Raw genomic sequence first — 25,047 nt, forward strand, 5'->3', positions numbered from 1 at the left:
CTTAAAGGGGACGCGGTCCGGGTGGCGGCTCACCGGGTGGCCCCGGCTCCGGCTCCGCCCAGTTTCCCGCACCTCGCCCCTCCCCCCGCTTCGTCCCGCAGCTCCGCGGCAGCGCGGCTGAGTCGGGCTGTCCGAGTCCATACAGGCTTGTGCAGAGCAGGGTGGGAAGATTGGACTTTGCAGTAGAAGCAGCATCCCTCCGGTCTGGGACCAGGCGGAGGGCGTCCCCAACCTGAGGGGGAGCAGAGGGCCCGCCCTGACCTAGCCCGGCCCAGCCTAGTCCTGGCCAGCCTGAGAGCCCCGCCCAGGAGCCGGCTTTGAGTCAGGGACAACTGAGGTCGGAGAGGTAAGGGGGCTGGGGGCGTGTGTGCGGGTTGGAGGTGGGAGGTCTGCACTCTGGCATTTGGAGAACCCTGGAATCGTGAGCCCAGAGCTGGGAGTCAGGAGTTTTGGGGTGCATTCTGGGCCTCGCTGTGTGACCTTGGGCGAATAGCTACCCCTCTCTGGGCCTCAGCCATCATCAATTGTGTGTCGAGGTGATGATGTTCCTGCCTGCCCTGAGAGCAACCGCACCCAGTACTATGAAGCCTGATGGCGTTTCGTGGGGGACCCCCATCCCCAGTGTGGTCTGGGCTAGGGTGCACTGGTATAACTGGAGGCAGGAAGGGTTACCAAGCTGGGTCAGAAACTGGGGGCGCCAGAGGACTGGAATGGGTTTCTGCTATTTTCCAGCATCCTTGGCCCTGGGATACTCCACTTATAACAGCCCCTGCAAACTGGAGACCCCAGGTTTGGGGTGGTGGGGTGAGAGTTTTGTGAGCCATAGCCCCTGCAGGGATGGGAGAGTGTGGCAGGTTCCTGGGGAGGGAATAGCTGCTCCTACTCTCTTCCCTTCTCTCTCTTTTTTCATTACCCTTCAGTAGAAGAGCAGTTGCTTTTTACCAGCAAAATCCGTTTTTTTTCTTTCTTTCCAAGAGACAGTCTCATGGTTCAGACAAGGACCTCCTGGAGTAAGGTTCCAGAGGTCTAGGTGAAGGGCCTCTTCCCAGGGCTGCCTTGGGTAGAAAGAAGTTCAGTTTAAACAAATACAGAGAGAAATGCCCATTTCCTGTCCTCTCAGACCCTCACACCCAGCCTCCCTTGACTCCCCTGGGTGCCAGACTTGCTGGGGGTACTCGGCTGCCCCTCCTGACATCAGGAAGCACCCCCATCCCTTCCCCCTACATCCTACTCTGGGAGGCCCTTGTCTGGACCATGAGACTGTCTCTTGGAAAGAATGAAAAAAACGGATTTTACTGGTAAAAAGCAACTGCTCTTCTACTGTAATGAAAAGAGAGAGAAGGGAAGAGAGTAGGAGCAGCTATTCCTTCCACAGGACCTACCCAGAGACCTAAGGGGCCAGAGATGGGGGTGCTTCCTGATGTCAGGAGGGGCAGCCTGGTACCCCCAGCAAGTCTGGCACTCAGGGGAGTCAAGGGAGGCTGGGTGTGAGGGTCCGAGACGACAGGGAATGGGCTTTTCGCTCAGGTGGAGCAGGGACTGGGAGGGGCCCCTCTGGCTTGGAGTGAGGGACTGGGAGGGGCCCCTCTGGCTTGGAGTGAGGAGAAAAGAGGGAGACCTTGAAGGCCTCTCTTCAACTCTTAGACGATTCTGTGAGTTTTGACGTGAGGGGCTAACCAGAAACAGGTTTTTTGTTTTGTTTTTGCATTTTCCTTCTGCTTTGATTGTTTCTAGAATGGCTAAAGCCACCCAGTCCAGCCCAGCGACTGCTGCAGGGACTTTATTGGCTGATGTTTAAGATTCTTTGGGTTATGGATATGTAAGACCAGGGCTGGGCAGAGGAGCAGGTAGTGACTGGACCAGGGATTAAGGAGATGCTTTTCTGGTCATACCCTTGGTTTTATCTCATCTTGCTGTGACATGTCCCCATCATTCACTTGGCACTTCAGAGATACCTCTGTCCTTGGTCACAGAGATGACATTATGCCAAGTGGCAATCAGGAAAAGCTCACTGCCCAAGTTCCTATAGGGTCCCTGCTGAAGAGTGTTGGTTGAGTTTATCGCCACCCCTTCCCCACATTAGCTGAGTGTCACAAAACAGGGTCAAGAGTTTGGATTTTATCCTGGGTCTAAGAAGCTAGGAGCCCTGAGAGTTCTAAGCAGAGGCAGGAGGATGGAGCATAGCTTGTAATAAGGCTAATCTGATAATGTTGTAGGATGGGGACAGAGGCAGGAGGATGGAGAGATCATGGGGAGGTGATGGAACACACACACACTCTCAGGGTGCTTTTAGGGTGATGGCGATAAGTCAGGCTCCACATGCAAGAACAGAGGTCTGTCAACACAGCAGAAATGCTAACAGACAGATAAAGGGATCTGGGACTTCTGGGGAAGGGACTGTGATTTTCCTGAGTGATTACTGTGTGCCCTGCAGCATGCTGGGTGTTGCTTCGATTCCCAGGCTGTCATGCCAGCAGGCCAAGGGGTGTAAGCCAAGGTCTCAGGGAGGAGCAGCGGCACTGGCTGGGAAAGGCCAAGAAGTGGGCAAGTCCTCTTCCACTTGAGGGTTCAGGGGCTCAAACCAGCTTCATGGCTGTGGCCACCATGGGGGCAGTGGCTGGGCTAGATTCAAAGCCTGGACTCTGCTGTCTTCCAGGACACATGCTGCTATTGGAGGATGGGTTGAGGGAGGGAATGAGGAGGTGGCACAGGAGCCCACTGCACTAGTCCAGGAGAGAAGTCAGGGGGCTGATCTTGGGCAGGGCCGGAGCTGGGGGGAGAGATGGTGGAAACACTAAGCTGGCAGTGAGAGCTAACGGAGGAAATGGCAAGGAGAATCAGCTAGATCAGCAGTGTGTGTATCCCTGCCGTCTTTCCCTGACTGTGTGTTTCTCCTTTCAGTGCCAGATGGTCCAAGAACAGAGTCATGACTGCCCCAGCCCTCATCTTTTTTTATACCTGGTCTCAACTCTTGCGAGTGGCGGGCTCAGATTGGTTCCCATTTTCCAGATGAGAAGGCTGAGGAGCCAGGCAAGGACTCACGAAGGTCACCTGGTGACTCTGAAGCAGAGAACCTTAGTCTTATGCTTTTAATGCAGGCTCTTTTTTAGGGAGGAAAAGGCTGCTGTTTGCTGCTGAGTTTGGCGTGGGACAGCTGTCCTTGGGTCAGAGCCAGCATCGACAGGCCATCTTCTTATCCATGGCCTAGCAGGCCAGTCCAACCTGCCTGAGGGAGGCAGAGTGCAGGCTCTCCTTGCCCTGCCAGGGCCATATCTTGCCCCTATGAGCAGGGGCTTCCCCTTTCCTGCCTTAGGGATTAGCAGCCCTTATTCTGCCTTCCTTCCCTGGCCTGAGGGGGCAGGTGAGGTGGAAGCCTCCTAACCCTTTTGCATGAATGCATGCAAGATATTGAGTGGGTTTGTTGGTGACCATAGTGACAGCTGTCCTCAGACTGCCTGCGTGGGAGTAGGGGCAAGTGGGCAGTGCTTGCCTGAGGTGGCCCGGTCAGACTGAGCAGAGACTGCAGGGCCAGCCTTGAAATCAGAGCAGCCAGCATCCAGGCACAATCCATCTTATGTGGCAGGTATTAGTAGAATGATATAAAATTGCCAACATTTGATCACTCAGTTTCATGTGGTTCAGTCCAATATAATTTCTCCCCATTTTACAGGAGAGAAAAGACAGATATGATTTACCCAAGGTTACACAAGAAGTTGGCCTAGAATTGGGGACTCCTCATTCCTAGTCTGATTTTCTTTCTACTTCCAGAGGTTTACCTGGCCCCAGAATTCCACTTTTGCCTGCACCCCTAATGCCTTCTTCCTCCACATGTGATGCCCATACCTCATTGATTAGGGTTTCTCTTTGGGTGCCTGAGTGCTGGATGGCTTGGCATCCTGAGTTGAAAGCATATTAAGTCACTAGGGTAAATTGTTCCAGGGATCTGGGAGGATGGACTATTCACATGAGGGAGGATGGCCACAGCAACTACCTTGTCACAGGCCCTGTGAGGAAGGAGGACAAGGGCTGAAGAGAGCTCTCCCCAGAGCTCCAGCCCCGCCCCAAATCAGTCCCCCTGACTTCTCACCTGGACTAGTGCAGTGGGCTCCTGTGTCGCCACCTCATTCCCTCCCTCAACCCATCCTCCAATAGCGGCATGTGTCCTGGAAGACAGCAGAGTCCAGGCTTTGAATCTAGCCCAGCCACTGCCCCCCATGGTGGCCACAGCCATGAAGCTGGTTGGAGCCCATGAAGTGTATTTAAAGACACTTTTGAAGGCAAAACTTTTTGTTTGTTTTTTTTTGCAGTTTGTGGCTGGTGCTGGGTTTGAACCTGCCACTTCCAGCATATGGGGCCAGTGCCCTACTTTTTTGAACCACAGGTGCTGCCCGTTGAAGTTATCACCAGACTCCTTAAGGACAAGGACTTTGCCTTTAAAGCATCAGGAACTGATATTTTCTGAGAACCTCCTTGTGTGAAGCACCATGTTAAGAACTTTATATTTGCCTTCACAACCCTGCAAGGTGGAAACAGAGTCTCAGAGAACAAAATAACCTTTGTGGTAACCAGAATGCATCCCAGATGAACTTCACTCAAAGAGTTAAAAAGCAGAGTCTTGGCCAGGCACAATGGTTCATGCCTGTAATCCTAGCACTATGGGAGGCTGAGGTGGGTGGATTGCTTGAGCTCAGGAGTTCCAGCCTGAGCAAAAAGCGAGATCCTAAAAATTAAGCCTGGTGTTGTGGTGGACACCTGTAGTCTCAGCTACTAGGGAGGCTGAGGCAAGAGGATCGACTTGAGCCCAAAAAGGTGTCTGAGACAGAGAGTGAGACTCTGTCTCAAAAAACAAAAAACAAAACAAACAAACAAACCCAGACAGAATCTTATTATTATTTTTTTTTGTAGAGACGGAGTCTCACTTTATGGCCCTCGGTAGAGTGCTGTGGCCTCACACAGCTCACAGCAACCTCCAACTCCTGGGCTTAAGCGATTCTCCTGCCTCAGCCTCCCTAGTAGCTGGGACTACAGGCGCCCGCCACAACGCCCGGCTATTTTTTGGTTGCAGTTTGTCCGGGGCCGGGTTTGAACCCGTCACCCTCGGTATATGGGGCGGGCGCCTTACCAACTGAGCCACAGGCGCCGCCCAGACAGAATCTTAACACACTATTCCTCCCACTTCCTAGTTCAGGAGTCTTGGGGCAGTCCCTGAGCTCTGAGTTTTTAACAAATGCCCAGATGATACTGAGGCAGCCAGGACAGCATTTGGGAACCATTGAATTCTGCTGTGGCTACATCCTCAAACCACAGTAGACTATTAATTTTTATCCTTATTTTTTTGTTTCATGATGCTTTGAAAGAAAATAGGAGTTTGCCAGGCTTTGTGAGTGTGGTGGGGGATGAGGAGGTGGGATGTGTCAGGCAGAAGGCACTGCATGGACAACGAAGAGGAGTCTTGCAAAGGTGTGGGTTACTTGGGAAAGGCAAGGAGTTGAGAGGGGGCAGAATAAAGTATGTCAGGGATCATAAGAAAAGGCGCCGTGTTGGCCCTTCCTTTCTGGATGTGTGCCTTTTTTTATGTTCTCATGTCATCTCTCCCATGGACGCGACTTGACTAAGACTCTGGGCTGCCCCAAGAGTGGGTGAGGTCACCAGGGGGGACTGGGGAGAGAAGCAAAGGTGTGAGGGTGGGGGAGGCTCATGTAGCCTTTGGGACATTACTCAGTTGCCATAGCTGCAACGCCCTGGGGCTCCTTAGGTACCAGCTATTGTGCTTTCTGTCATCAAGACTTCTGTGAGACATCCTTGCCCCATTTTACAGATGAGGGAACTGAGGCCCAGAAAGGTTGAGGGGCTCTCCCGAAGTCGTAGCATGCAGGTTAATACTCTGGGAACCCTTGAGCCCATCAACTGTCGGGCAGAGGATGACCGGGCTCTCTGTCCCCGCAGTGGGCGTCATGGACAAGATCCTGGAGGCGGTGGTGACGTCGTCGTACCCGGCCAGCGTGAAGCAAGGGCTGGTGCGGCGTGTGCTAGAGGCGGCGCGGCAGCCGCTGGAGCGGGAGCAGTGCCTGGCGCTGCTGGCGCTGGGCGCGCGGCTCTACGTGGGCGGCGCCGACGAGCTGCCGCGCCGCGTGGGCTGCCAGCTGCTGCACGTGGCCGGCCGCCACCACCCCGACGTCTTCGCCGAGTTCTTCAGCGCGCGCCGCGTGCTGCGCCTGCTGCAGGGCGGGGCCGGCCCGCCGGGCGTCCGCGCGCTGGCCTGCGTGCAGCTGGGCCTGCAGCTGCTGCCCGATGGGCCGGCGGCGGACGAGGTGTTCGCGCTGCTGCGGCGCGAGGTGCTGCGCGCCGTGTGCGAGCGCCCTGGGCCCGCGGCCTGTGCGCAGGTGGCCCGGCTGCTGGCGCGGCATCCGCGCTGCGTGCCCGACGGCCCGCACCGCCTGCTTTTCTGCCAGCAGCTGGTGCGCTGCCTCGGCCGCTTCCGCTGCCCCGCCGAGGGTGAGGAGGGCGCCGTGGAGTTCCTGGAGCAGGCGCAGCAGGTGAGCGGGCTCCTGGCCCAGCTGTGGCGTGCGCAGCCCGCCGCCATCCTGCCCTGCCTCAAAGAGCTGTTCGCCGTCATCTCGTGCACAGGTGCGTGTGCGGGTGGGTCCGGGGTCCGGGACAGGCATGCTGGTGTCCGGGATGGTCGTATGTGCGGATTCTCTGCATGCGAGTGGCTGCCTAGTTGGTGTGGCAGGTGTGGGCAAGGGGTGAGTGCACGGACGTGGGGGTGGGGGGCGCCATCTTCCTTCTTTGAGTTGGCCGACCTATCCGGAGCACTAATGTGGGTCTTCTCCCTGGTGGGTGCTGGAAACGCAGGGCGGAGCACACTGCCAGAGTGTGAGGACGGAGATCAGTCTGGCCAGAGGGAGGAACGGGGTCGAGCAAGCCGGCAGGATCCGTGGCTCATCAGGGCCTTTGAGCCAGGTCGTGAGAGATTGGTGGCACCTGGCAGCAAGGCCGAGGTTCTCTGGACAGGCAGAAGTATCCAGAAAGACGGTCTGGATACCTATGGAGCCCGCAGTTGATAACTCTGATGCTTAAAATCTTGGCCCTCCTTTGAAAACAGTGGAATTTGGACTCTAGAATAAATGTCTGAAATAGGATCTATGCCTTCCCTGATTATAGGGCTGAACAGGGGAAAGGAAAGGCATGCACGTGGCAGGTGGAGAAACTTTGATAACTAAATGTGCTTTCCCAGGAAACCTCTGTGTTTCCACCTGGAACGTCCCCTCCCCTGCAGTCTAAACGGCCCTCTAGCCTTTTCAGGCTTGCTGCAGCGTTGCCTCCTGTAACGCTGTTCAACCCCCAGTCAGGACTGAGCCCAAAGCAGGGTGCTAGGGAAGGTTCTCGGGAATGAGTCACTGTGGACTGAGAGGCTGCAGTGCTCTAGGAGAGGAGGTGCTCTTCTCAGAGGTCCAGCCTAGCTCCTTGGCAACACAAGGGCATGGGGTGGTAGGGGAGGAGAGGGGCTACATGCCCTGCTAAGCTCAGCCCAGCCCCCTGTTCCAGAGGAGGAGCCGCCGTCTAGTGCCCTGGCCAGTGTGGTCCAGCACCTCCCATTGGAACTCATGGACGGTGTTGTCCGGAACCTCAGCAATGATGACAGTGTGACGGACTCCCAGATGCTGACTGCCATCAGCAGGTGGGGTAATGAGGGTCCCTTTCTCTTTTCTCCAAAAAGCCCCTTCCACTGCGTGGGGATGCTGGGCTAGATTTAGTGCAATGGTTCTCAGCCTTCCTAATGCCACAGGAACTGTATTAAAGGGCGGTGGCATTAAGAAGGTTATCCATCCTTTCCTGAGCTCTGCCTGGCCTGGGCTGGATGTGGGGGGCACGGAGGGCCCTGCCCTAGTGATGCTGTCAGGTTAGGAATCAGCTTTGTAACCCTGGACATGCCAGTGAACGCTCAGCCTCAGTTTCTCCCTCTGTAAAAGAAGAGGGAGGTGATGGTATAAGAAGTCAGGCTTCCACGGGTTGGAGGAAAAGGCGAAGGTACTTTAGAATGTGCTTTGTGAGTCTGGCAAATACAATAAGCAGAGTTTGGGTGCTTTTCAACCCCCAGAGCTCTTGCACTTCCCACCTCACCTGAACATTGTCATACCTGTAATCTAGCCACACCTGCCTGACCGGTGACCCCAGAACATGCTGCCTCCCCTCCTCCTCCCTGCAGGCCTTTGCCTATGCAGACCCTGTGCACCTGGCATGCCTCCCTCTGCCATTCTTTCCATCCTGTGTGCAGTACTGCTGTCTCCGTAGGGCCTTACTGGATTCCTTGTCTTTAGTTGGTAAGAGTGTGGGCTCTAGAGGTAAGTTGCCTGAGATCAAATCCTGCCTCCTCCACTTCTTGCCCATATGGCTTTGGACAAGTCACTCAACCTCTCTGTGCTTCAATTTTCTCAACGATTACAATTACAATGGAATGTAATTGAACCGTCATGGAGGGTTGTTGTTTGGATTAAATTGGACAAAATGAAGTGATACACGGAAAGTGCGTGGAGCACTTTTATTACTTTGATCTCTCACTGTTCTCCCTCTTTATAGTATAATCTGAATACAAAGGTCATAATAGTGATGCTCTCCTGAGCACCTACTATGTATGTGGCAGCTTCATGCTCAGTCTGCTCAGGTGTGTGGTGGGATCTGCAGAGGTAACACGTGGAAGGCTAAGGTTAGTGCACAGTGAATCCCACCTTGGCGTTAGCTATTATCTCTTTTAATCCATGGAAGAACCCAGTGAAAGAACAGGTGTCACCATTTTACAGAGGAAGAAACTGAGGCTCAGAGAGGGGATGTGGCTTACCCCGGATTACACAGCAAGGACTTGCTAGCACCAGAGCTTCTGGCTTAAGGGAAGTGCTCTTCCTGCCAGTGGCAGCTGAAAGCTTTGTTCAGTGTGGAGGGTGAGGTTTGGGGGGTGGAGAGGGCCTGGCTCCCTTCCTGGTGGGCTGTGTGCCTTAGTCTCTGGCAGGTGTCTGTGTGGGGCTCATCTGTATTTCCCAGAGGTGTCTCATTCATCCCCCACACCCCATGGCTGTCCTGTGTAGGCGTGAGTCAGTGTGAGAACTCAGGACATTATGGCTGCCCTCACCCAGGCACATGGACCTTCCTTGTCCCTGTGTCACTGTCATTTTCCTCACCAGGATGATCGACTGGGTGTCCTGGCCACTTGGGAAGAACATTGACAAGTGGATAATTGCTCTGCTGAAGGGCCTGGCTGCTGTTAAGAAGTTCAGCATCTTGATTGAGGTTTCACTTGCCAAAATCGAGAAGGTTGGTGTCCCTGTCTTAGCCTGGGCGTTTGGCCTTTCCCAGTAGTCTCTTGCTGGGGTGTTCAAGGCCTGGGAGACAGAGCACCAGGCCTCTTGCCCAAGTTCATGGTTTGAACTGGGCTAATTCACAGCCCTTCTCTGGGTCTCAGACTCTCCTCCCCCTGTTCATTCCTCTGACTGCTCATTCAAGCATGTGTGTCTTTGTCATTTTTGGTCTATCCGTCTATCATTAGATACTAATAGACATGAAAAATTCTCATGGTCCCTCATCATCAGAGAAATGCACCCTGAGATATCACCTAATCCCAGTAAGATTAGTCCATATCATAAAGTCCTAAAGCTTCAGATGCTGGTGTGGATGTGGAGAGAGGGGGAACACTTTTACATTGCTGATAGGATTGCAAACTAAAACAGCCTCTTTGGAAAGAGATATGGAGAATCCTCAAAGAAGTCAAATTAGATCTCCCATTTGACCCTACAATCCCATTACTGGTATCTACGCAGAAGAAAAAAAATCATTTTATCATGAAGACATTTGCACTAGATTGTTTATCAAAGCTCAATTTACAATCACTGAGATGTGGAAACAACCTAAATGTCCATCAACTCAGGAATGGATTAACAAACTGTGGTGTATGTATAGCATGGAATACTATTCTGGTATACATACACTTTACGTCTTTTGTATGAACCTGGATGGAGTTGGAACACATTCTTCTTGGTAAAGTATCACAAGACTGTAAAAGCAAATACCCAGTGTACTCAGTAGTAACATGAAGCCAGTAGACGATCTAATTCATGCCCACAGAGGAGAAAAGCTCAATTCCATTCAAGTTGGGGGGAGGGGGGATAAAGAAGGAGGAGGGGCTTGGGGTATTCCTACTTAATGGGCACAATGTAGGGGTGTATGGAACTCTATCTAATAAACTCAAATATTATGAGCTGGTTGTTTGTACCCTCACATTAACCTGAAATAAAAAAATAAATAAAATATTTATCTTCCATCTACCCAGGTCTGTGAGCACCTCTGTGTTCTTGCTCCTGGGTGGGTTTGCTGCTTCAACTTGACTGTGTCTCTGACCCCCTCTCAGGCCTGTAACTGCACTCAGCCTCAGGCACCCAGGCCTGCTGGACTCCTGACCCAGAGACTCTGTTTCAGGTTTTCTCCAAGCTGTTGTACCCTATTGTCCGGGGAGCTGCCTTGTCTGTCCTCAAGTACATGCTCCTGACTTTCCAGCACTCCCATGAGGCCTTTCACCTGGTAAGGACCCTGCCTGTTTCCCCAAGGACAGGTGGCTCTGCAGCCCCCCTTCTCAACTGGCCTGGGAGGCCAGAGGCCAGATGTGCTATTTCTGTTGGGGGTAGATCTTGAGGCCTGTGACCTTGAAACCCTGTTGTTAGGACTAGAAGAAAGGACTAAAAGAAGCCTGAGACCCCAGTATAGCGATAGAGTCTAGAATGCCCATAGCTAATGCTCCTTGGGGCCAGCTACATGCAGGCGCAGTGCTAAGTTGATGCATGTATTCGTTTGCTTAACTTCCAGAACTGGGACGGAGGTACCTTTCATGTTCTTTGTCTTTCAGCTGAAGAACCGCAGGTTAGGGAGTTAAGTCACTTGTTGAGACACAGCTGGCATGAACATTCAAGCCCAGTGTCCTTCCTTCACCCCGCTGCCTGGCCTCTAGCTTGGCCCATTTTGCTGTGCTTGGGCCCCTCCCTTGGGAAGGATAGCCTGAGGCCCTGGGGGCTGCCCTCCTCGTCCTGCCTGTTCCTGGGACCTGTAGATGGGGCCGTAGATTCTGGTGGCCCCGGGTCAGTGCAGTAAAACATCACGCTTCCTGGCTCGTTGCTGTGGGAAAGGCTCACAGCCATGGATTGGCGCATTTGTGGTGAGACCCAGCTCTGCTGTTTGCCAGATGTAGTGACCTTGGGCTGGGCACTTATCTCAGAGTCTGGAACAGGGGTAACTCCTAGGCTGGTTGGAGGGGATTAGATAAGGCGGTATTTGTCAGGGGCCTGCCACATACCGGGGCAGTGTTTTTCTTTTTTGAGACTAGAGTCTCACTTTGTTGCCCTTGGTAGAGTGCTGCGGCATCACAGCTCACAGCAACCTCAAACTCTTGGGCTCAAGAGATTCTCTTGTCTCAGCCTCCTGAGCAGCTGGGGCTATAGGTGCCCACCACAATGCTGGGCTATTTTTTAGAGATGGGGTCTCAGGGACCACTTTCTCAGGGTGGTTTCAAACCGGTGAGCTCTGGCAGTCCACCCACCTTGGGCTCCCAGGGTGCTAGGATTACAGGCATGAGCAGTGGGGCAGTGTTTTTCAACCTTGTTTATCTCACAAAACGCTTGAACCTATAGTTAAACTTCCGTGTCACCCATAAATTATGTGGATCAAAAAAGTAACAAAAAGAATATACTTTGTTTTTAACTTCTTTCAAAAACAATTTAATTAATGATCTTTAAAAATGTTCACGGCACACCTAAGATACTCTCATGGCACACTGTTGAAAATCACTGTTACTGGGGATTTGAAAAATACTTGTTTCTTCTATCCTTCTCCTGGGCTTGCCCTGCTCAGTTCCTGTGGCCTGACTCTGTCCATTACCACACTATGGTTTGGCGTCTCTGTGGGTTTGAAAGTTAGAACTCCGGAGCACAGGGGACAGAAACAGGCTGCAGATTCAGACAGACTTGCTTCTGACACCAGCTTTTCCCATAATCCACAGTGAAATCCCAGGCAAGCTTTGTAACCTCACTAACTTCAATTTCTTCATCCATAAAAAGGGGAAATTATTGTTGCCAAATGAAGTCATTGTAAGAATGAAGGGCTTGATACGTAAATTTTGCTGGAAGAATGATGTTGTTTGCCCCTGGAAGCTGTGTCCTTGCTCTGTCAGTGCTCACCCAGCTGGCTGAGCTAAACAAACAGGGGGCTCAGGGCTCCCCTCAGCTGTGAGGTTATTGTTTATCCTATTTTACACATGACAAAACTGAGGCAGGGTGACTTAGTTCATGTGTCTGTTGAAAAGAGTCACCTGCCTGCAGAGCTCAGATCCTCATCTGAGTAAGGGGACAGTGGTCAGGTGGGTAAACTCCTGGGTGCTTTCGGCAGTGACTTTGCTCTTATGTCTCAGGTGGGTCAGCAGGCGCCGCGCCTAACCCAGCTCTGTTTCCACAGCTCCTCCCTCACATTCCCCCCATGGTGGCCTCTTTGGTCAAGGAGGACTCCAACTCTGGGTCCAGCTGCCTAGAGCAGCTGGCGGAGCTGGTCCATTGCATGGTGTTCCGGTTCCCGGGCTTCCCAGATCTGTATGAGCCTGTCATGGAGGCCATCAAGGTGAGTGGCAGTCCCCTACTTGTCTCTCACCCCACTCTGACAAAGATGTCAGTTTGGGCCTTCCTTAAGGACATGCCGTGGCTTGGTGACAGCCCCCCACCCCGTCCTTTGGTTCCTGGCTGTCTCCCTGTCTGTAGTGTGCTTCAGGCACACAGCTGCCCACCGTTCCCAGATGTGTCATCCTTGCTTGGAACTGCCCTGAGCCTTTGCATGTGCTGTTATCTCTAACTGTAAACCCTTCCCTTGTTCTGCCTGGATGGCTCCTACTTGTCCTTTAAGGCGCTCAAGTGTGACCTCCCTCAGGAAGCCTTCCCTGATAACACTCAATTCCCCTCCCCCAACCAGGCTGGGTCCCACAGCACTGGTGCATCCCTGTGTCACATGTCACCGTCTGTCTCCCAAACAGACTGTGAGCTCTCCAGAGCAGAAACTATCTATACTTGTTTCTTTTCTTTTCTTTTTCTTTTTTTTTTTTTTGACTCTATGCCTTGGATTTGAGTAACCCTCTTGACTCAACCTGCCAAGCAGCTGGGACTACTGGCATGAACCACAACAACCAGCTAATTTTTCTATTTTTGGTAGAGACAGGGTCTCACTCTTGCTCAGGCTGGTCTCGAACTACTGAGCTCATATGATCCACCCACCTTAGCCTCCCATAGTGCTAGGATTACAGGCGCGAGCCACTGCATCTGGCTATCTGTACTTGTTTACGTGACTTCACGGATGCCCTACTCTGTGCCAAACCAAGGCTGGGAACTGGGGACACAGGCATGAAGCAAACTGAGTCCCCTCCGTTGAGCTTGAAGCTGAGTGGGAGCGACAGACCTGTGTATAAGAAATTCTCATCTAAGCAGCTGTGAAAATGTCTGTGAGGGTTGGCCTGAGAGCACAGCAGGGGAAGATTGCCAGTTAGAGGATGCAGCTTCAAAGAAGAAAGGGCTTCTAAGCTGGGTTTGATAGCTTGTTAGGATCTGACAGTGACATCTGTAGATAGTGGTACATTTGTCAGTGATTTCTCTCATAACTTTGTCTTCTGATGCTCAGAAGAAACCTATGGAGCAGCTGTTGTTACTTCATTTTATTTTATTTTATTTGAGACAGAGTCTCAAGCTGTTGCCCTGGGTAGAGTGCTGTGGCATCACAGCTCACAGCAACCTCAAACTCTTGGGCTTAAGCGATTCTCATGTCTCAGCCTCCTGAGTAGCTGGGACTACTGGTTCCCGCCACAAGATATAGCCCGCCCAGCTATATTGTTATTTCAAACTCAAATATGAAGAAGGAGGCTTGGTGACTTGTGTGCAAAGTCACGGAGGTAGTGAGAGACATAGCCAGGGCCCTGGCTTATCAAGCCTTCCACAGTGCTTGATATAGAAGGCAGGTCCAAGCAAGGTGAAGATGTTTAGGCTGTCACTTCTGCAGCATAGCAGACTAGATAACCTGGAAAGTATCCCACTACAAAACATCTAGAGATGCTTGGTAAAATATAACAAACATCATTTCAAGTTCATAGCTAAGCTTGCAAGAAAGTAAGGGAGAATCCTGGGGCCAAAGACAGACCTGAATTCCAGAATAGTAAGTGAGAAATGATGGTCTTTTCCCCTGGGGTGGGGTAAGAAGATGGGTGAAATGGCCAATTTCAGTCACCAACGCATTTGGTATTAAGAAGCTCACTGAAAGCCAGGACCCAAGAGGGGCTTTACTGTTAGCAAAAGAGTGACCTAGAAAAATTATACACATGGTCTCAGAGACCTCTAAGGAACTTTTCAGGCTTGGTCTGGGCCCTAGATTGGGGGAAAATGTATCAGTGGCTTGCTGTCATGTGGGTGTAGGGGTTCAAATTCATATTATCTGTGGGTTGTGGGACCCTGAAGATCAGATTCTAACATTAAAAGTAGTCATAAATTTGTGATACTCAAGGTAACCAGATGGAAGCAAATACTTGTAAATTAAACCATAAAAAGTTCTACTGCACGAGCTTATAATACAAACATTGTAAAGTAGTAAAAGGGGCAATCCACTGTGAATAAGAGTTGGCAGATACAACAAATAAAACCTCAGGCATTTACTTGGATCTTCGCAGTTTTTCAAACTTAACATGAGAAACACTTTTTAAATAGAGCTAATCTACAATGGAAGGAGCTGCTTTGATACGTCATGGGCTCCTGTCACTGGAGGTGGGTAGGTAGAGAGACAGGGCTTCCGCTTGTTGGGGTTGTTGACCAAGGTCATCAGCAAGAGAAGGGAGGCAGATCCAGAGCTCTGAGATCTGTGACTCTCTGTCTCCTGCTAGATGGTGAGCTTCTGGTGGGCAGGGACCGTGCATGTTCTCTGTGCCCAGTAGATGTCTGTGAGTGAACGAATGGACTGCCATGGCAGTGTGACTGAAGTGTGGAGAATACTGTATCCACAGTGTGGACAACGAGGAGGGAGTGTGGCCCTGCGCTGGGCACCGAGGGAGAACCAGGCTTTGCACACGAGGTGCGATGGATGGTGGATGGTCTGATCCAGGGCACGAGGTGAATCCGTGATACCCGTACCAGTGGGTGCAGGGAGTTTAGCTTTATAAGATAGGTACCCTAGGGTCAGGACCCCACTTGGGCAGATCCTGGAAAGCTTCTTAGGGGATGTGCAAGTTAGACCTTGATGGATAGAAACCAGCAAGAGGAGGACGCTCCAGCTGGTCAGAGGGAAGGGCACAGAAGCAGCACGAGTGTGGCAGTTTGGCCGTGATGTGTTGGTGGCAGAGGGTGAGCAAGATCAGAGTGCAGAGTGAGACGATTAAGCCTGGCACTGCTTCATTCAGTAGATCTGGGCTTCTTGAACGTCTCCAGCAAAGTACTGGTCTGACCTGATGTGAGGCGAGGTGTGGGTCCCCAAAGCAGCCCGATGTGAACTCCCGAGTTTCTCTACAGTCTCATTTTATCTTGAAGACACACATGTGTACTTCATAATTACAAGCATTTGTTTGAACATGAATATTTTCTTCATTGCATACTGGAGAGTATTCTGGTGTGGCATCTCCAGGAAGCTGTGCCACACTCATCCTGTGGCTTTGACTACTCCTTGGTACAAGCCAGTTTGAGAGGCAAGGCAGCAGATAGGATTTTATTGTTTATAAAGTTTTTGTAAACATGTGCCTTGTAAATAAGTTCTGGAAAGTTCTCTTGGGCAGATGTTATGAGGTTACCGCAGTTTCTCTGGGAGCTGTGGTACAGGCAGTCCCCAGACAAGATAGGTTCTGTAGGTTTGTTCTTAAGTTGAATTTGTATGTCAGTTGCAACAGGTACATTTACCTGTTACCTGTAATAGGTCCGGTTTGTAAGTGCAAGTTGTACACTGGTGAATGTTGTTTGTAACTTAGGGACTGCCTGTCCTTGGTAAGAGAGCCATTATATATAAATTTCTGGCAATGTTAGGATCTTGAGAGTTACATGGAAGATTTTATTTTTATGAGAATACAAAATTACCTTCTTTGGGAAAAGGGGCATTTGATGTCTTTTTCTTCTTCTTCTTTTTTTTTTTTTTTTGTTATAAGAGATAGAGTTGGGTGGTGCCTGTAGCTCAAAGGGGTAGGGCGCCGGCCCCATATGCTGGAGGTGATGGGTTCAAACCCAACCCCGGCCAAAAACTGCAAAAAGTAAATAAATAAATAAATACATAAATAAATAAAATAAATAAATAAAAATTAAAAAAAAAAAGAGAGTCTCTCTCTGTCGCCCTTGGTAGAGTGCCGTGGCATCACAGTTCACAGCAACCTCCAACTCCTGGGCTTAGGCAATTCTCTTGCCTCAGCCTCCCGAGTAGCTGGGACTACAGGTACCCACCACAGTGCCTGGCTAATTTTTTTTGTTGTAGTTTGGCCGGGGGTCAGGCTTGAACCCGCCACTCTCGGTATACGAGGGCCGGCGCCCTACCCATTGAGCCACAGGCGTCAGCCTGGTGTCTTTTTCTAGTGTGGATGTTTCTGCATCTTCTCTGTGTGTGCCTGCTGGGTGTCGGGGGTTCTGTCCTTATTTGTTCATGTTGTATGTGTGTGTTGGGGGGGACTAGATGGGACATAGCAGAATAAAAAGAGGAGGAACGAAGATACTGAGTCTGTATCATCTTACCTGCCCTCAGGCACCTGCTTGGTTTTGTTTTTATCACTGATGAGAGGTGACTGACAAACTGATAGATAAATTATCACCTAAATGATTCTGGGAAATGAGTAAGCAAAAGTGTTGAACCACTGCTTGAATGACGCGTTCCTTCCAAAGTAGCCATAGGACCTACTGGGAGGCGGGCTTCGGTGCTAAGCTGGTGTGAAGCTCAGTGGAGCCTTGGACGAATGTAGGGCACTGTGCTTCGAATCTGGAAATAAGAGGGCTAGAGGAACTGTCCTGGATGTTGCTTAAATCTGTTAAGTAACACTACACGGTGCTTACATGTTTCTCTTTAAAATACATCATTAGCAGAACTGTCGCTTGGTAATATTCTTTTAGGTGCAGCTGTTTAATGTGACAAAGGATAATGAGTGGGAAAGCATGCTAATGCCCAAGGACCTGTACCTCAGACCCCTGGGATCCTCCTGCCATCCTGACTATAGGTTCAAGCTCCGGGGGGCACTAATTCCCCTGAAAGCTGATTCTGCAAATCTAAAAGTAGAAGGTGAAAACAGGAACGTCATTGTGTGCCAGCACCATGAGAATATAGAATGCCAAACTGACGTAAGGTAGGAGTGTCCTTACTTGACGGATAGGGAAACTGAGGCCCTGGGAGGCTCACTTGCTGAGTCAGAGGGGCTCACTGATCATGGCCAGAAAGCTAGAGTGGACCAGAGTCAGGGGTACTAGCATGAAGTCTCTGACACCACTGGATTGGGCCAGTGGGCCGGGTTGTCACTGCTTAGAGTCTGTAATAGCCCAGGCGATGCCAAGAACTTACAGACTCTTCAGTTACTGCCTACGTGACTCTGGATAGTTCTCTGAGTCTTAGTTTTTTCATCTATGAAATTGGGATTATACCATCTTAAGGCAGATGTGACCCAAAACATCATGGAGAAGGCCCACTTGTGAAGCTGAGAAGCAGGAGTGCCTTTGTGAGCAGGGCGTGTGGGGCCGTGTGCTTGCAGGCTGTGGGTGGACTGCAGCCCAGGAGGCCTCCCAGGGGAGATTCTGTCTTTCAAGCTGACCCCGGTGTTCCTTCCTCAGGACCTCCATGTTCCCAATGAGGACCGCATCAAGCAGCTGCTGGGGCAGGACGCCTGGACTTCACAGAAGAGCGAGCTGGCTGGCTTCTACCCCCGGCTCATGGCCAAGTCAGACACGGGCAAGATTGGTTTAATCAATCTGGGGAACACGTGCTACGTGAGCAGCATCCTCCAGGCCTTGTTCATGGCTTCTGAGTAGGTGCTACTTTTAAATTCCCTGTCCTTCTCTGCTTTGGGCTCCCTGGTGAAAGGCAGAGAGGTGCTGGAGAGAGTGGGCCATGCTTTGCATTGTTGGTAGGATTCCTAAGGTCATATAGGGTACAGATGGCTGCAGGCCATTGCAGTGGCAGTAGGTCATGACTGGGTGGGAACGCAGGATGGGGCTTCCAGGGCCAGGCTGCATTGGAAGAGGGTCTGCTGTGAGCTAGTTGGCATCACTGACTTCTCTCCCAGAGTCCATGGGAGTGGATTGTGTCTTCCAGAGTAGAACCTCCACTCACCCTGGCTTGTTTCAGGGAATGTGCATGTCAGAAGGGCCTGTCTCCCACAGGATCAGACCTCCCTCACTAGGAGCTGATGCCTCATTTGAAGGCAGGGAAGTAACTTGGGTCAGGCAGTAGGAGTGGACTGTAGGGCCTAGGTGGGAAACAAACCTGCTGCTTTGGATGGGTGTGGGTGGCTGCTGTGGCTGGGGTGATGCTGGCACAGACTCTGCAGCATGTGACAGCGTCCCAGCCTTTGAACCTGGGACCACAGGATGTTAGGACATTTGATTCTTGGAATCCTAGAGTGTCAGAGCTGGAAGGGACTGCAGGGGTTACCTTGTTGTACCCTTTATTGTCTAAAACATGGCACAGCTGGGTTGCTGACTTCAGACACTCGAAGCTGAGCTGTTTATCAGCTCTTCCTCCCCAGCTTCTGCCCTTGACTTGAGCTAGAAATGTCTGTTCTGCCTTTGGCCAGGTGGCTCTGGGTTAACTGCAGTATGGGCGAATAGAGTTTCCCTGGGTGCCTGTGGCTTACCCTGCATGCTCCTGCTTTGTTTTGAAGCTTCAGACACAGTGTGCTCCGTTTGACTGAGAACAACTCACAGCCCTTGATGACCAAGCTGCAGTGGCTCTTCGCCTTCCTGGAGCACAGCCAGGTGAGTGCAGAGGGAGTAGGGGGTGGGGTGGAGAGGAGGCCTGAGTCAGGCCCCTGTGCTGACACCCTTCCCTTCCCCAGGACTTGCCTGCATCTGGCTATAATCTCCCACTTTATGGAATAAGCTGCTGAGCCCCAGTCTGGGCTGGCACAGGTTCATGGCCAAAGCCCATGGGGCTGATTCAGTGCCCCTACTGGGGAGGGGAGGGCAGGGCAGCCTCCCTGAGCCCCACTCAGTGTAGTGTAGCCCAAATCTCTCCCTCCGGTGAGTCAGTCTATGGAATTAAGGTGTTGTGTCACAGTCTTTTTGGTGCTTCTCTAACAGAGTACCTGAGTCTCGGTAGTCGTTAAAGAAAAATTGCTTTCTCTCAGTTCTAGAGGGTGGCAAGCCCAAGATTGAGGGGCTGTCTGGTGAGGGCCTTTTTGCTAAATTATGACATAGAGAGAGTGCATGAAAGAAAGGAGAGGGGACCAAACTCATCCTTTTGTCAGGAACCCACTCCCTCAGTAACAAAACTCACTTTTGCAACAAGGCACTAATGCATTCACGAGGGCTTTGCCTCCACGACTTAGTCCCCTCTTAAAGGTCCCACTTCTCAGTACTGTTGTACTGGAAATGAAGTTTCCAACACTTGCTTTCTCTCTCTGTGTATGCCATCAAACCATAGCCTGTTGCTTAATCTGTAATTTTAAAACATTTATTATTTTTTTTAGAGACGGAGTCTCTGTCACCCCAGCTAGAGTACAGTGGTGTGATCATAGCTTACTGTAACCTTGAACTCCCAGGCTCAAGTGATCCTCTTGCCTCAGCTCTCCTGAATAGCTAGAACTACTGGCATTTGCCATGACACTTGGCTAATTTGTAAATTTTTTGTAGAGACAGGGTCTTATACTGTGTTGCCCAGGCTGGTCTCAAATGCCTGGGCTCAAGCAATCCTCTCTCCTTGGCCTCCCAAAGTGCTGGGTTTATAGGTGGGAACTACTGCACCTAGCTTTACTGTCACTTTTGAGCACCCACATCACCAGTCACCCCAAGGGTACAGTTGTGAACAAATCAAAGACTGTCTCTGCCCTCCAAAGTCTTTGGCCATGGATTATGCAGCGGGGCAGAGATGAGTAAGCCATAGTCCTTGGCTCATGGAGCTCACGGTCTAGGGAAGACAGACTTGCAGAGGACAATCACTGTGCCTTAACAGAGGGAAATGCAGCATGTTGTGAGCAGGCCTGGGGACATGCACAAGACATCATGGAGGTGACACTGCATCTGGAACTCATTTGGACATGGGAGAGTGTGTTTTAGGCAGAGAGGTAGAGAGAGAGTATGAGGTGTGTCAGGGAAGGGCAGGTTCCTAGAGGATTGTTCATCACCATGAACCCGAGGCCATACTCAGAGGCTGTGTGGATGTGTGGAGTGGCATGGGTTGGGGATGATGAAGCAGGGGAGGACGTCGGGGAATATGAGGCCGAAGGTACCAGGCAGACCCTCAGGCCTAATAGCTGCAAAACTGATTGACCTGCTCCTAACCCTGTCTCTTTGCCCACCTTGTCCTAGCGGCCTGCCATTTCCCCAGAGAATTTCCTCTCTGCGTCCTGGACACCCTGGTTCAGCCCTGGCACCCAGCAGGACTGCTCAGAGTACCTGAAATACCTATTGGATCGGTAAGGGAGGCCAGACCCCGGCTCAGCATGGGGGCGCCACATCTGGACAGGGCTCCTGGGGAGGGAAGCCCCTCTAAGCGGTGTTAAGTCTTCCCAGATGTAGGCGCACTGCCTTGACTTTAGTGAAGGCTTAGAGAAGGGGTGTGCCCTAAGTGTGGGGGCTGAGTGTGTGGGAAGTTTGGAGGCGCTAAACTCAACAGTGCCCTCTGGGAGAAGGTCACTGAGTAGACTGCATTGTCATCACTGCCTTGGGTACACAGCCGTGTCTTGAACTGGGTGTGTGTGCATGAGGTGGGTGTAGCACGCGTGCTGGCTGTGAGGGCACGTGAATAGATGTGTTAGTGCCGTCCGGTACCTGTGCTCCCTGTGCAGACTCCTGCACGTGTAGGAGTCTGTTTGAATCTGTGGCCCACTGACTACGGTAGACAGGAATGACCAAGGCGGCGCTCTGGCAGCACCTGCGTGTGTACGTAGACACAGGTTTCCCTGTTCCAGGCTGCATGAAGAGGAGAAAACTGGGACGAGGATCTGCCAAAAGCTCAAGCAGTCCAGCCTGCCCTCTCTGCCTGAGGATCCCCCTAGTCCAAGTTCAACCGCTGTGGAGAAAATGTTTGGAGGGAAGATCGTGAGTCGGATATGCTGTCTCTGCTGCCTCAATGTCTCTTCCCGGGAAGAGGCCTTCACGGACCTCTCTCTTGCCTTTCCTCCACCTGAGCGCTGTCGCCGCCGTCGCGTGGGCTCTGTGATGCTCCCTGCAGAGGATATCAGAGTCCGGGAGCTCCCGCCATTAGCCCAAGCCAAGGTCCCAAGCCCAAGAGTGGGTCCCCGGAGGCAAAGGAAACACTGTATCACAGGGGACACCCCCCCTATCGTCCTGGACATTGAAGGCCTGGACTCCAAGGGAGCTGAGGGGCAGAGCAGTCAGGTGGAGGAGGAGGAGAGAGCAGAGGAGGACAAGAAAGAAGTGGAAAAAGAAGAGGAGGAGCAGGAGGAACGGACCCGAGAGGAGGAAGAGGAGAAAGAAAAAGAGGTGGAGGAGGGGGAGAAGGAAGAGGAGGAGGACAGCCTGAGCTTAGGGACCCCTCGGGATGCTGCCATCCCCTCTGAGAGGGAGCAGATGTGTGGTCCTGAGGGCTCCCGCTCTGTCCTGGACCTGGTCAACTACTTCCTGTCTCCCGAGCGGCTGACAGCAGAGAACCGCTACTACTGCGAGTCCTGCGCCTCCCTGCAGGACGCGGAGAAGGTGGTGGAGCTCAGCCAGGGGCCGCGCTACCTCATCCTGACGCTGCTGCGCTTCTCCTTCGACCTGCGCACCATGCGGCGCCGCAAGATCCTGGACGACGTCGCCATCCCCCTGCTGCTCCGTCTGCCGCTGGCTGGAGGCCGGGGCCAGGCCTATGACCTCTGCAGCGTCGTGGTACACTCCGGAGTGTCCTCGGAGAGCGGACACTACTATTGCTATGCCCGTGAGGGCGCTGCCCGCCCAGCCCCTTCTCTGGGAACTGCTGACAGGCCGGAGCCCGAGAACCAGTGGTACTTGTTCAATGACACTCGGGTATCCTTCTCCTCCTTCGAGTCCGTCAGCAACGTCACTTCCTTCTTCCCCAAGGACACAGCCTATGTGCTTTTTTACCGACAGCGGCCCGAGGAGGGGTCCGAGGCAGAGCTGGGCTCTCCCAGAGTCTGGGCAGAGCCCACGCTCTACAAGGACTTGATGGAAGCCATCTCTAAAGACAACATCCTCTACTTGCAGGTGAGCAGACCCATCGAGGCTTTTGCCTGTCTCCTGGCTGGAGGGGGTCTGGTTCTCGTGCAGCCACTAGCTCAGATGAGTTCTTTGGTTTCTCTTTGAGTCTCTTTTTTATCCATTCATCCACTGCTTAGTGCTGGAACTGTACTTCATAGGAACAGACATTGAGTAACTGAATAGTCATTAAGTAAGTGGGCTGAAGAGCCACAGGGCTCTACGAGAGTGGATAGCAGAGTATGAGTGGACAGAGGATGCTTCTGGGGGATGCTACCGTGTCAACCTACGTAACTGCCTACGATGCCACTCTTTGCAGGGGTCCTCAAACTTTTTAAACAGGGGGCCAGTTCACTGTCCCTCAGACCGTTGGAGGGCCGGACTATAGTTTAAAAAAAAAAAAAACTAACTATGAACAAATTCCTATGCACACTGCACGTATCTTATTTTGAAGTAAAAAACAAAACAAAACGGGAACAAATACAATCACACTGCCTCATGTGGCCCGCGGGCCAGTTTGAGGACGCCTGCTTTAGAGTCAAGGGTGGCATCAGAATATTTTACTGGAATCACAAGCACTCTGAGCCGTGGAATGGGTACCAGCTGTAGATCAGCCGGAACATGTGGGTAGCATTAGTGCGGAGGAAGTGGCGCCTGGGGTGAGGACACCAGGCCTGTTTTTTACATTCCTGCCAGGCTGTCAAGGTGGTAAGCAGTGTCTGTGAGACTGACCTCCCTTAAGCAGGAGGAAGAACTTTCTCATAGGCAGAGTCCATTCCTCATCCCTTGAGGGGTGGTGGGCTGCACAGTCGTGGTTAGGACGCCTGCAGACAGGTTGTGTGTGGTGTGACGAAACTCGGGAAGTATCCAGACGTCCTGATTCCTGGTCACATCAGGCCCCTGTCAGCTAGTCTAGTAGGAATGAACATCTTTCCTCCAAGGGACTTTTTTTTTTTTGGCTGGGGCTGGGTTTGAACCTGTCACCTCTGGCATATGGGGCTGGCACCCTACTCCTTTGAGCCACAGGCGCCACCCAAGGGACTATTACTGAGAGGAGGAGAGATTTTCCAAGACTAGACACAGGATGTAAGGATGGGTCCACTTCCCATTCCTGCAACTGAGCTGGAACAAGGGCAAAAGCTGTGGTTCCTGGTCCTGGGGACTCAGAGGTAACACTCAGTGCTGTGCCAGGTGGTGTTGGGAGGAGGAGGGAGGGGTAGAACTCTGGTTTCAGGGTTTGAATTTCAAGCTTCCTCCTCTGCCCTCCTCTGTGTTCCCAGGAGCAGGAGAAGGAGGCACGGAGCAGGGCAGCCTACATCTCTGCACTCCCTGCATCTCCGCACTGGGGGAGGGGCTTTGATGAAGACAAGGATGAGGACGAAGGCTCTCCAGGGGGTTGCAACCCTGCAGGTGGCAATGGTGGTGACTTCCACAGACTGGTCTTCTAATGTGAACCCGTTCCCACCCTGCCCCCACCTGTGGGACACCACAGCCAAACTTGGGGGGCCATGACCTCTTCTGGGAGCCAGGTGGGAAGCCCAGATCCCAGGCAGCATAGCTCTGCCAGGTGGGGGTCTGAGGGAGCCTTGTCCATGGGCGAGGAGGGATAGCAAACTTTGGGGACACCAAATCTCAGCCTGGAAGGTATTCAGAGACTCTTAATGTGGAGGTGAGACTCGAGACCCCTGAATTGGGTCTTGGGCCGTGTCACTGGGACCAGTCCTATTACTATTTTACACCCAAGTGTCCTGATTAACTTGAAGCAACTTGGGCACACTCTGGGCTTTGCCTCCATCGTCTCCCCTGCAGGCTCCTTGTACTAGAACATCATCTGATTAGGTTTGGGAAACAGGCTGAACCCTGGTTCTGCTATTTTGCCTTTAAGTAGCATTCCCTTCCAGCACCATTCATACAAGTGCTGCCCTATAGTATAAAAAGCACAGCAGGATCCAAGTCCTTGCACAAAGGGGGGTATGTATCACCTCCCCATCCTCTTGTTTCTCCCAGGGGGATGGATGGGATTCCTGTGCCGTAGGCACTGCTGTGAGGAGTAGGTGGGAAGCCGCATGGCACAGGATCAGAGTCAGCATCTCCTCTGGTCTGAGCTCATCTTTGCCTATCTCCCTCCCCTCACCAAGCAAAGCTGTAGGGAGAGGGAGCCTCCTTACCTCAACAGCCTCTCCTCCCTAGCCTGCCTCAGTGCCTGAGATGCCACCATTAGCATCCCCCTTCTGGTTAAGGTAGGGTCCTTTACTGCAGAGACTGAAGCTGCAGTCTCCTGAGGACGCTGGCTGGCTGGCTGGCTCCTCTGATCAGCTGGCCATGATGGCTGTGAATGGCTGCCTGGAAGCGCAGATGTTGACCTCATTGTGCCCTCACACTGCTATAGCCCTTCCAAATGGAGCAGAGACCCATTTCTCTAACAAATAAAACTAGTTCTCTCAAGCCTTTTAAAGATGTTTGTTCTTCCCGCTTCAGTAGCTGTGATGTCTGATGTATCCTTGGTTTTCTTCCTGGGCCTGGACAGGGTGACAGTGACCTAGGCTCTTTGAGGGTACACCCCTGCCTCCCATGTTTTTTAAGACCCCTCTGCTGAAGGGTGAGGAGTGGGCGATCCCAGAGGGCAGAGATGGGCACCACCTTCCATGGCTCCAGAGCCTACCCA

At 52.1% G+C, this 25,047-nt stretch overlaps 1 protein-coding gene across 2 annotated transcripts; it reads left to right on the plus strand.

The window, feature by feature from the left end:
• Positions 1–13: 13 nt before the first annotated feature.
• USP35 (ubiquitin specific peptidase 35) lies at positions 14–25,040 on the plus strand. 2 transcript variants are annotated; one of them, XR_008374135.1, is made up of 12 exons: positions 14–346; positions 5,947–6,627; positions 7,549–7,681; positions 9,180–9,309; positions 10,468–10,569; positions 12,490–12,648; positions 17,838–18,031; positions 18,887–18,980; positions 20,532–20,638; positions 21,134–22,391; positions 23,409–23,551; positions 23,663–23,786. XR_008374135.1 is itself a non-coding variant. In XM_053560064.1 (11 exons), exons 2-11 carry the CDS (start codon positions 5,955–5,957, stop codon positions 23,828–23,830), a joined length of 3,018 nt encoding a protein of 1,005 aa, XP_053416039.1. In that variant the 5' UTR covers positions 17–346; positions 5,947–5,954; the 3' UTR covers positions 23,831–25,040. The 2 variants fall into 2 exon arrangements, 1 of the variants encoding a protein (XP_053416039.1); XM_053560064.1 differs by lacking the exon at positions 23,409–23,551 and having other exon boundaries at positions 17–346; positions 23,663–25,040.
• Positions 25,041–25,047: the final 7 nt, after the last annotated feature.

The sequence above is a fragment of the Nycticebus coucang genome, chromosome 14 (genome assembly GCF_027406575.1).
Source record: "Nycticebus coucang isolate mNycCou1 chromosome 14, mNycCou1.pri, whole genome shotgun sequence".
NCBI classification, from domain to species: Eukaryota; Metazoa; Chordata; class Mammalia; order Primates; family Lorisidae; genus Nycticebus; species Nycticebus coucang.